Source organism: Nilaparvata lugens, chromosome 3, assembly GCF_014356525.2.
Source record: "Nilaparvata lugens isolate BPH chromosome 3, ASM1435652v1, whole genome shotgun sequence".
Lineage (NCBI taxonomy): Eukaryota > Metazoa > Arthropoda > Insecta > Hemiptera > Delphacidae > Nilaparvata > Nilaparvata lugens.
Genome location: NC_052506.1, coordinates 81,216,982 through 81,229,760, shown reverse-complemented (window position 1 = coordinate 81,229,760; position 12,779 = coordinate 81,216,982). Strand labels below are relative to the sequence as shown.

Below are 12,779 nucleotides of genomic sequence, written 5' to 3'. Positions count from 1 at the left end.
GATTTATTTTAACGAAAGTATTCATATGATATAACAGCCGGAATAAAACGCAAAAAATTGTCTTCAAAATACTTTAAATTGAAACATGTGTGAGATCATTAACATAATGATCTTCATCTGATCTAATGTAAATAAATTATACTCGTAATGCGTTCACACCAGAGTTTAAAACAAAAGTTGATAACATTTTCTTTTCGCTGCTAGTTTTGTTATCAACAAAAGTTAATATAAGGGAACAGCTGTATAGTTGTAGGGTAGGGATGCTGGGCGAGGGGGTTGCGGGGAAGATAGTAACCTGTTATTAACAAAAAATACCGACTCTCGATGGATAACATAAATCTTGTTAATAAAAAGGAATTTTCTGTTGAAAACACGAGTTAACAACTTTTTTCAAAAGAGTTTTTTTCGATTCAGTCAAGTTGACAACTTTTTATCAATAACTCATGTTATCAACTCCGGTGTAAACGCAACTCAACATGATGTTTTTAACTTTTGTAATTAACATCAGTTCATAACAAAAATGTTAAAAACTTGTGTTATTAACTCCGGTGTAAACGCAGCTTTGAGCTGCGGTTTAAACGCAGCTTTGAGCTGCGGTTACACCTGAATTATTAACAACATTTTGATAACTTAATTTTTATAGATTCTATTAGATTGAACATACTGTAAATTATCATACACATGATGAACATATGTGTTTGTCAAGTTCCGTTCAATCTTATAGAATCTATAAAAATTAAGTTATCGAAATTTTTTGATAACTTTGGTGTAAACGAAACTTTATTAAGTTCATGAACCAAATAAATGGTCTTGAGAGTCGTCAAACAACAAGAAAATAAAGGGAAGCTTACAGCTTAGCAACCAACAAAACCAGATGATTTGGAGAATATACAATTCCGTTATTTAGTTTCTATAGTTTGTGTGAAATAAGTTGAGCCTTGGCCCTCCATTCGAAGAAAGTACATGGTTGCCAAATCGTGTAAAATTGCAACTTTCTCAAATTTCCAATTCAACATCAGAATTGGATGTAGAATATCATCTCCGATATCCTAGTAGTGCTAGAAAATTTTCAGGGTTGAAGGATCAAAAGGGAATTCAACTTTTATGATAAAATTGGAAACATCGCGAAAATTTGTTTTTCTTTTGAATATCATTTCTCTCAGAATCATGGGGCGTCGTGATGCGTGATAATTCTATATCAAATTAACGGGAAAAATGTCTCCTCTCTATTGGCGTCTGGACAATTTTTTCCGACCTCTAGTTATTTTTCAATTGATGTTTATGTTCGTCAATGTCGAGACATTTCCAGCAAAAAACATGAAATTTTCGACATGCTAGAAACGTTTTTGATTCAAAAGATAAGTAGGTGGTGAAAGCGAGAAAGTTTCTCAGAAATAATTGAAATTATTTTCCCAATTGTCAAACGTACTCGGAAGAACGTATTTTGGCCTCTCAGGAGTTTCAAAGTCGAAGATAGCGGCTGAATGATGTGCCGCCATAGGCTTTTAAAAGCTGGGATCAACAAAACAAAATACAGAACGATTGAAAAATTCAGCAACACTGCAAGCCACATGATTACAAAATAGTGAAAATGACAACCTCGCCTCGAGTAATATAAGTAGTGTTTCATTACAGCCTTTCTAGAGGCAATCAGCTGCTTACGTTTGAAATAATTCAGTCAAATATCTCGTAAATTTCCAGCTTTTAGCATACAATTTGGTACTCAATGCATACCATGCAGCAGCTCTCCGAACTTTAAAATTCCTTGGAGACCAAAATACGTTGTTCCGACTACTTTTGACAATTGAAAAAATAATTTAGCTTTCACCACCCACTTATCTTTTGAAACAAAAAAGTTTCCAGAATGTCGAAAATTTCATGTTTTCTGCTTGAAATGTCTCGACATTGGCGAACATAATCATTAATTAAGAAATAACTATAGGTCGGATAAAAATGATCCAGACACCATAGAAAGGAGACATTCTCCACGTTAATCTGATATAAAATTATCACGCATTACGACGCCCCATGATTCTGAGAGAAGTGATATTCAAAAGAAAAACAAATTTTCGAGATGTTTCCAATTTTATCATAAAAGTTAAATTTCCTTTCTATCCTTCAAACCTGGATATTTTCTAGCACTACTAGGATATCGGGGATGATATTCTACATCCAATCCTGACGTTGAATTGGAAATTTGAGAAAGTCTCAATTCTACACGAGTTGGCAACCATGTAATTTCTCCGGATGGAGGGCCAAGTCTCAACTTAACTTATATTACACAAACTATAACCAGTTTTCACTTCCCTTGCCCTATTACCATAGGTAAGGAAAGTATTGCTTCCAAAAAAAATTAAGGTACTCTAATTTCAAGTTTTCTATTTGTTTCAAGGTCCCCTGAGTCCAAAAACATGATTTTTTGATGTTGGTCTGTGTGTGTATGTATGTGTGTGTATATGTGTGTGTGTGTGTGTGTGTGTGTGTGTGTGTGTGTGTGTGTGTGTGTGTGTGTGTGTGTGTGTGTGTGTGTGTGTGTGTATGTGTGTATGTGTGTATGTCTGTGAACACGATAACTCCATTCCTAATCAACCGATAGACTTGAAATTTCGATCTTAAGGTCCTTATACCATGAGGATCCGACAATAGGAAATTCAATAAAATTCTATTCAAAATGGCGAATAATTACTAAAAAAACATGTTTTTCACGGTTTTCTCGAAAACGGCTCTAACGATTTTCTTCAAATTTATACCATGGATAGCTATTTATAAGCCCTATCAACTGACATGAGTCTCATTTCTGGGTAAATTTCAGGAGCTCCGTAAAATTCCTGAGAAAAATGGCGGATAGTTACTAAAAAACCATGTTTTTCACGATTCTCTCAAAAATGACTTGACCGATATTTTTCAAATTCATACCCTGTATATTTATTAATCAGCTCTATCAACTGGCATGAGTCTCCTTTCTGGAAAACTAATGGGGGGTCCACCCGATCCTTGAGAAATGGACTTTGTATCCTCCTTCTCGTGCATGAGGTAGGTAGGTAGAGCAGTTCATAAAAAGAACACATAGTCGAGATAGGAGGACAACATTGCCGATCCTCTGTCTTGTCAATGCCTTCTATGGAGGGTAACTGATACCGCTTTATTGATGTAATCTTAACTGTTCATTCTCGTTTAAAATAATCAATTATATTTTATTATCAAGCGAGAAATTATATTTTTCAATGATTTCATAATGAATTTCCATGATCAAGATTAAATATTTTGTTAATTGATTACCAGTAGTTCTGTGAACCGTAGACCTCACGATTCTCATCCACAAGTACCTGATTGAAACTATAGACCTTACGGAAATACAGCAATAGACTGGCTTCTCCACACATCTGTGTAATCAATCACTTGTCAGCTGATTTATGATGAATGATTCTATAGTCTGATTTTTACTCTAATATTGGCGTATGAAGGGAGCTCCTTTTTCCTTTTATATTATCCTTGGGATGCAAAATTTCCAAAAACCTTTTATATACGTCGACGCGCAATTAAAAAAGGAACATTCCTGTCAAATGTCATAAAAATCCAATACCGCGTTTCGCCGTAAATGCGCAACATATAAACATTAAAAGAAATGCCAAACCGTCGACTTGAATCTTAGACCTCACTTCGTTCTGTCAATTGATTTTTCATTGTTGAAAGACGATCTGGCAACAGAGCAAAGCGAGAAAGAGATAGCGCTATCGGCTTTGTTGAATGATAAACAAGGATGGCAATACCATTGCTAATCAAACACTGCCATTATAACGTCACCTCACAATAGAACTATGAAGAATCGAATGTAAGAATTATAATTTTTTCTAAAAAGACTGATGTTTCTGAAAGGAGTAAGATTATTAGGCCCGGTTGCACAAAAGCGGGTTAAATTTCAACCGTGATTAATTCCACGAGGACCACGAGAAGGCTTTTTTGAAAAGACGGCTTCTCTGATTGGTTCTCATGGAATCAATCAACCACGATTAAAATTCAACCGGCTTTTGTGCAACCGGCACTCAGCATACAAATTGTGATGTAAAAGAGAGAACTGTATAGATTTTTTGGAAAATGAATATTGTGATATTCTCACCTTGACAAATAAGTACAGGTATACGCAATTCATCAAACATATGACAATGTTTGATAATGACGTTCCAAAGCCTGCATTTTCACTAAGTATTTTCATTGTACTGAAAATAAATGAAAAAAATTGTTAATTCACTTATTACCAGACATGAACTCTCACAAGCTTCACTCGGTCGAGATCAATTTCAATATCAGATCAACGCAATGCTGAGTTCAAATAATCAGACAGTGAAGCTATTATTATCAACTAAGCCTGGGTTTGCAGAGGATAGTCCCAGTTGCACGAAAGTATGTTGAATTTCAATCATGAACTACATTAGGATCAAATAAGATTAGAATAAATATATAAAGATTGTTGGAGATTGCGAGATGCAATTAATCCTCATCATCAATCATTGATGTTTGAATCATTGATCATTTCATTCTATTTCTTAAACTAAGGAATCCATTTCTACTTCCAAAAACATAATTCAAAAGCAGAAAATACTTGAGGAGACTTTAACAGTGAATGTTTTATTTACAATAAAGGGTATAGACAAACAATAACCAGTTACAACTACGGATTCAATATTGTTCTCTCAAAAATGATTCCCTTTTCTTTTCTATAAGTAAAGTTCTAAAATACATGCCAATTATACTATAGAGAGAAGATAGAATAAGAAGATATCCCATGCTATAGGGCAAGAAGTAGAAGTTCGTAGAGGGGTAAGACAGGGCTGTGTGTTGTCACCAACATTATTCAATTTATATTCAGAAGCTATCCTCTCTGAGGCTCTTGATGGATGCACATGTGGACTGGTTGTCAACGGTGAAGTTGTGAATAATCTCAGGTATGCGGATGACACAGTGTTGCTGGCTGGAAGTGCAGATGATCTCCAACTGCTGTTGAACCATGCAATAAGTATGCCATGAATGTACGCAAAACAAAGTTCATGGTTGTTAGCAGAGAACGTGTCGAGGCAACAGTGAGAATTGCTGGTAAGTTGGTGGAACGTGTACAAAGCTTCAAATATCTTGGATGTTGTGTCAATGAGAAATGGAGTTTCGACCAGTAAGTAAGGAGTAGGATGGAGCAGGCAAGGGCAGCATTTTTCAGAATGAGAGGGGTATTATGCAATCGGAACCTTGCTCTCAAGACTAGAATTCGTTTGTTGAAGTGCTACATTATTCCAGTGTTGTTGTATGGGCATGAGGGATGGACATTAACGAAGGTATTGGAGGCAAAGCTGCAGGCGTTTGAACTGTGGTTGTATCGGCGCATTCTTCGTATTTCATGGACAGAAAGGGTGAGGAATTCTGAGGTATTGGAACGAATTGGGACTACAGTGGAGGTTCTTTACTGTATTAAGAGTCAGAAGCTCCAGTATTTTGGACATGTGATGCGCAATGAGAAGTACAGATTCCTGCAGTTGATAATGGAGGGCAAGATTGAAGGAAGACGCCGGCCTGGTAGAAGGAAAACATCCTGGTTAAAGAACCTGAGAGAGTGGTTCAACATTGACTCAACATCTCTGTTCCGAGCTGCAGTCAATAGAATCCAAATTGCATTGATGATCGCCAATCTCCGTCGCGGAGCCGGCATATAGAAGAAGAAGAATAATAGGGCATATGTCTTCCAAATTTCATTGTCAACTCAAGCCGATAGTCCTTACAGTTATTTTTAGTGAAGCTATGTAACGTTGGTAGTCTCTCATACTGTGCCTTTCTCCACTCCCATCCCAACAAAACAATAATTATTATAGACGGTAGTCGACAGAAATCGGCTTCAGTTGACAAAAAATCGGATTCGAATTTGTAGCATGAACGACTCATACCATGCGATATCTTATAAACTCTTTTTCCCACTCTTTTCTTCCCTCAGGGATTATTCCTTCTTCTTCCCTCTAAGTAGAATCCTACAAAACATCGGCTTGAAATTTGGAACATGGACGACCCATACCATGGAATATCTTCTTATGCTATCTTCACTCTATGTTATTTTTCTCTCAGTGCCGGTTATTTCTCTATGTTATTTTTCTCGGTTGCACAAAAGCCGGTTGAATTTCAACCGTGATTAATTCCACAAGAACCAATCAGAGGAGCCGTCTTTTTCCAAAAACCCTTCTCTGATTGGTTCTCATTAAATCAATTACGGTTAGAATTTAACCGGCTTTTGTGCAACCGGGCCTCAAAAATGATTCATCCTTCTATCAAGTAAGAAGAATTCTGAAATCCTAGGTTTCAATACTATAAAGTCCTCAAGAAAACGAAAATACTCACTTATAAAGTTTCTGGTGATATGCAACCAGCATTCTAGTCTGCTCTCTCAATTGTCTCTCACTCTCCACACCATACATCCTGCAATCTCCATCCTTCTCTTCCTTTTGGTTCTCTGCTCTTCTCATCTCTTTCTCTCCCCTATTCTCTTTGGAACATTTTCGTCCAGTCTGCACCCTATATACTCTCTCACTCTCCACATCATGCTTCCTCCTATTTCCTCCTTTCTCTCTCCACTGGTTCTCAGGTGTTTTTATCTCTCTCTCTTCTTCCTCAACCTCTTTGGAACATTTTTCTTCATGTCCAAAGGCAGATTTGTCAAACCTATCCACAAGTTCAAAAAACAGCTCAAAATCGAACGCTGATTTCTGTATAGCTACAATTATTGATGAAAGAATAACCTGACTTATAGCCGCGAATATCCACAGACAACAAGATTGCAGAACGAACATTGTCACATATGACGTCACAGGGTGTGACGTCACGCTTTGTGGGAGGTAGTAGGCGCAGGGGAGGGGCGGATGGGGAGTTTTGACTCCGCTTACTCTGAACAGTGCGACAGCCAATAGCGGCCAAATGTTCATGTTGAAGATGGAGATTGTGATCACCTTACAGACGCGTTTGTCAAGGTCGATCAGCTGTTGCCTGTAGAGGGCGCAGGTCGAGGTGACGTTCCAATTGCTGTTTTCGCCGACAAATTTTTCTTCGATAACTGACAGGAGAGCGATGCTGCGTTCATATCTGGAATGGAAAACAAAATGGGATTAATTCTCTCGAAGGCAATGGATGAATACAATGGAAGGGAATAAATTCAATGATGAGGCTTTATGGAGTTGTCTGTGAGCCTTTATATGTATTTAAAGTCGAATAATAAATTGGTGGTACCCCTGCCCTTGCTGGAAAACTGGCTCAGAATGCTGGTGATATATATTTGTTATTGAGTATATTTTACCATAAACAGGCGAACAGAGCCTAATCCTTGAATGACGATGATGATGATGATGATGAGTTTAAACTGTGCAAAGGGCCCTTGGACTGTGCCGTTCTTAGACTCTCACCCCAACAGAACAGACGATAGACAGTAGTCAACAGTAATCGGCTTGGTTTAAAATAAAAATTGCTTAAAATTTGGAACATGAATTACCCATACAATGGATATCTTCTCATGCTATATTTCCTCTATGCTAATATCCACAGCACAGGAAGAGAGACAGATAATGTTAAAATAGTTTTCTTATTATGTTCCTTGCCCTATCAAGGGTACCTTGAATTTTTTTGGAAAGCAATACTTTCCTTACCTATGGTAATAGGGCAAGGAAAGTAATGAAACGTATAGAAAAGATGAAATTAGGGTACCTTGAATTTTTTTGCCCTATAGGTAAGGAGAGTATTGCTTTTCAAAAAAATTCAAGGTACCCTAATTTCATCTTTTCTATACGTTTCATTACTTTCCTTGCCCTATTACCATAGGTAAGGAAAGTATTGCTTTCCAAAAAAATTCAAGGTACCCTGATTTCATGTTTTCTATACGTTACAAGGTGTGTGTGTGTGTGGTGTGGTGTGTGTGGTGTGTGTGTGTGTGTGTGTGTGTGGTGTGTGTGTGTGTGTGTGTGTGTGTGTGTGTGTGTGTGGTTGTGTGTGTGTGTGTTGTGGTGTGTGTGTGTGTGTGTGTGTGGTGTGTGTGTGTTGTGTGTGTGGTGTGTGTGTGTGTGTTGTGTGTGTGTGTGTGTTGTGTGTGTGTGTGTGTGGTGTGTGTGTGGTGTGTGTGTGTGTGTGTGTGTGTGGTGTGTGTGTGTGTGTTGTGTGTGTGTGTGTGTGTGTGTGGTGTGTGTGTGTGTGTGTGGTGTTGTGTGTGTGTGTGTGTGTGTGTGTGTGTGGTGTGTGTGTGGTGTGTGTGTGGTGTTGTGTGTGTGTGTGTGTGTGTGTGTGTGTGTGTGTGTGTGTGTGGTGTGTGTGTGTGTGGTGTGTGTGTGTGTGTGTGTGTGGTGTGTGTGTGTGTGTGTGGTGTGTGTGTGTGTGTTGTGTGTGTGTGGTGTGTGTGTGTGTGTGTGGTGTGTGTGTGTGTGTGTGTGTGTGTGTGTGTGTGTGGTGTGTGTGTGAACACGATAACTCCATTCCTGATTAACCGATTGACTTGAAATTCTAAACTCAAGGTTCTTATACCATGAGGATCCGACAATAAGAAACTCAATAAAATTCAATTCACAATGGCGGAAAAAATGGTGGATTATGACTAAAAACCCATGTTTTTCACGGTTTTCTCGAAAATAGCTCTAACGATTTCCTTCAAATTTATATCATGGATAGCTATTTATAAGCCCTATCAACTGACATGAGTATCATTTCTGAGAAAATTGCAGGAGCTCCGTAATATTCTTGAGAAAAAAGGCGGTTAATCACTGAAAAACCTTGTTTTTCACGGTTTTCTCGAAAATGACTGGACTGATTTTCTTCAAATTCATACCCTGTATAGTTATATATCTGCTCTATTAACTAGCATGAGTGTCCTTCCTGAGAAATCAACAGGGGGTCCACTCCATCCTTGGGAAATTTACTTCGTAGCCTCCTTCTTGTGCATGAAGTAGGTAGGTAGAGCAGTTTATTCAAAAGAACACACGTCGATATTTTATTTGTAGAACAGCTTTTTTGACAACTTTTGAAAATCCTCAAATTTGATAATTCAAACAAAGAAAAATGTACTCTGAAAACAATAACAATAGTATAATCGTAGTTTTAATAAAATTATTTAGCCGCCAATCGGCATAATGTTATTCCCCTAGATTATCCTGACATAAGTCTTTCATTCTAAGTTTGGAAAATTCTTTATAACTTGGTATTTAATTTCATTGCTATAGTGTATCTACCTTTTAGTATTAGTTACTAACTTTCAGTCATTAATAATTATAACTGGCTGTTTCTGCAGCCAATTATTTGTTTTCTTCCTATAATATCAACATTTACTCATATCATTTTTCTTAATCTGTATTTTTCTCAATTTAGTTTAATATAATATCAATTTTCATAATTTAGTTTATCGATTTTAAATTCAGCGAATTACGCCAGGCCCTCACAAACACAGGCTTAAGCCTACATGTGAGTCTCTCAGAACGTAAGGGTATATATGAATGTACTGTAACTGTACTGTATTATTTGTAAATTGTGAAAAAATATGATTTGATTTGATTTGATCCTCGTTTAAGAATGAGGCTTATAGATCAATGAGCAAGGAAAGTTGTGTGAGTGTACCACACCAGATTTTCTTTGATGGCAAAGAATAGTTATTTGTATATCTAGAGTGAAAAGTACGACTTTTTCTCCCTGTGGGAAAAAGTTTGAAGCCCGAGGCGAAGCCGAGGGCAGCAATTTTCCTGAGGGAGAAAAAGTATTTTTCGCTCGTGATGTACACAACATTTTACCTCCATCTACATTTTTCTATAGAAACTGCAAATAAAATCATTCTAATAACTTACGTATTGGTGACAATGATTCCTAACAACATAACGTAAATCTAAAACCGATCTGACTCCAGATCACGCGGTTCAGATTTGAATTGCAGATCAAAAATATTTGTTTGCTGGTATTTTGAATAGAACAAGATATTTTAAAAATTGTATAAATTTTTATCGTCTACTGATATTGAGAATATAATAATTATCATACAAACATATATTTCATGAGTTAATCAAATTTCTGGTAGTGGTATTGAATTCAGTTGACTCAATGACAGACACCTCTATTATGCTTTCTCATCTGAGCTTAGACCTTCTAACCTATTACAATGTGAGTTTCAAAATAGAGATGCTCCCCATGTTATTTAAATGGTGTCACTTTTACTCCCTAGGGAGTTTTTCTGTTTTTTACTACCGAGAGCGAAAAAGTAACACTTTAGTATTAGGTTTCAGGGAGTAAAGTAAGTACTTTAGACAGTAGGTGGAGGAAAATTGAATTTGATTTGCTCACCGGAAGCTGATATCTACAGCACATGAAGATAGGCAGACGAAGAGGACAATATCCTTGAGGCCCATGAACCGTTCAATGAATACATTCCAGTAGTTGATCACAGCAAGCACAATATTCAGTGTTTCATTCAACAGTAGGACAAACATTATTGTTCTCAGAAAAATATTTGAACTGAGCCTATGGTAAGCTTCAAACACTTTTTTTACAATCATGGTTATCAATATTATTGTTGTAGAAAATTCTGAAACACAAGAGAGAGTAGGTTTTTTTTCATTCAACCAATCAGTCATATGGAATTATTATTAAACGGAAATCCAAATTAAATGCGGTGAATTACCTTGAAGCTGCGTTCACACCGGAGTTAATAACACAAGTTTTCAACCCTAAAGAGACACACTGGGGTGTTTCGCACACCAGGGATTTTTTTTCTGTTCTGCAGTTGACAATATCAAACAGATGGGAATTTATGCCGAGTCTAAATTAAGTTTGTAGTATTGTCAACTACTCTCCACCACTTTCAGTCAGTAATAGCATTCTACAAGGTCATCTTGTTCTTCGTTTGGGGTGTCTAACACCCCAGAGTGTCTTTTACGTAGGACTTTTATCAAACACTTTTATTACAAAGATTTACTTGTATTGTCACTAAGAATGTGGTATGGGATGATGGATCAGATTGGAATAAATGCTATGATTCTCTACAACTAGAGATTCAAAAAAATAAAATGAAGAGACGTGAGTTTTTGATGAAGTTGTCATTGGCAATGATCTAGCCATCCGTTCAAACCGGATTAGGAGCTTCAACACTTAGGCGGAACATACGTACTTCTAAAATTAGTATAAATATTGATAAGCAGTGCTTTACTTTTGATTTCTGTATATGCACTTGGAACAAAAATGAGATTAAGAAATGATGAAGTATGGTCAAAGTACTTGTTTTTTTCATATTTTTCGAAGAAAAATGCAAACACACATGTTTCAATTCAAATTTGAAAACAATTTTTGCTTCTTATTCCGGCTGTTATATCATATGAATAGTCTCGTTAAATGAAATCATATGGGATTCAATTATATTGATAACAAGATCTTGTCAATAACAAGGAATTTTCTGTTAGGAAAATGAGTTATTAACTTTCGTCAAGAGAAATTTTTGACGATTCAGTCAAGTTAATAACTCGTGTAATTAACTCTGGTGTAAAAGCAGCTTTATCAATAATTATTATTGTTAATTCATTAGCATTTGAATAAATGTAATATCTCAGTAATTGTCAGTTATTTATCAATAGAATGATCACGATGATCTATGAATAATAATTATGTAGATATTATAATCTGGAAGAGGGAAACTGAGCTTGTCTTGTACTGATTCCTCTCTCAAATTTTGATGGTTATGAAGTCTAAAGCTGTGTTTACACCGGAGTTAATAACACGAGTTATTAACAAAAAGTTATTAACTTGACTGAATCGTCAAAAATTTCACTTTACAAATGTTAATAACTCATGTTTCTAACAGAAAATGCCTTGTTATTAACAAGATCTTGTTATCAATATAATTGACTCCCATATGATTTAATTTAACGAGAGTATTCATATGATATAACAGCCGGAATAAAAAGCAAAAAATTGTCTTCAAAATACTTCAAATTGAAACATGTGTGTGATCATTAACATAATGATCTTCATCTGATCTAATGTAAATAAATTATAATGCGTTCACACCAGAGATTAAAACAAAAGTTGATAACATTTAGTTTTGTTATCAACAAAATATGATAACTTTGTCACGTGTTTTGTCTGCAGCTGTAGTTATCAGGGAACAGCTGTAGATGTAGGGTAGGGATTCTTGGCGAGGGGGTTTCGAGGAAGGTAACCTGTTATCAACAAAAGTTAATGCGATAAAAGAGGCTTTTGTCATTAACATAACACATTTCCTTTGATCTTTACCGACTCTCGATGGATAACATGAGTCTTGTTAATAACAAGGAATTTTATGTTAAAAGCACGAGTTATGAAATCTTGTGAAGATAAATTTTTGTTGATTCAGTCAAGTTGACGACTTTTTATTAATAACTCATGTTATCAACTCCGGTGTCAACGCACTTAACATGATGTTATTGACTTTTGTAATCAACATTAGTTGATAACAAAAATGTTAAAAACATGTGCTATTAACTCCGGTGTAAACGCAGCTTTAAAGGTTATGTGTGGGTCACGCATTTTTACTTTCCTTGCCCTATTACCATAGGTAAGGAAAGTATTGCTTTCCGAAAAAAATCAAGGTACCCCAATTTCTAAATTTCTATACGTTTCAAGGTCCCCTGAGTCCAAAAAACTGGTTTTTGGGTATTGGTCTGTATGTGTGTGTGTGTGTGGTGTGTGTGTGTGTGTGTGTGTGTGTGTGTGTGTGTACACGCAGATATCTCATCTCTCAATCAACGGAATGACTTGAAATT

General features: G+C 36.3%; 1 protein-coding gene across 1 annotated transcript in view; it reads right to left on the bottom strand.

The window, feature by feature from the left end:
- The window catches only part of LOC111054017, a 38,029-nt gene extending 27,450 nt beyond the window's left edge, over positions 1-10,579 (bottom strand). The window contains exons 1-3 of the mRNA XM_039424766.1: positions 10,330-10,579; positions 6,373-7,110; positions 4,118-4,217 (exon numbers count right to left, since the gene is read on the bottom strand). Of these exons, the coding sequence (XP_039280700.1) occupies positions 4,118-4,217; positions 6,373-7,110; positions 10,330-10,541 (1,050 nt within the window). The 5' untranslated portion in view covers positions 10,542-10,579. The remainder of the gene's footprint in view (positions 1-4,117; positions 4,218-6,372; positions 7,111-10,329) is intronic.
- Positions 10,580-12,779: the final 2,200 nt, after the last annotated feature.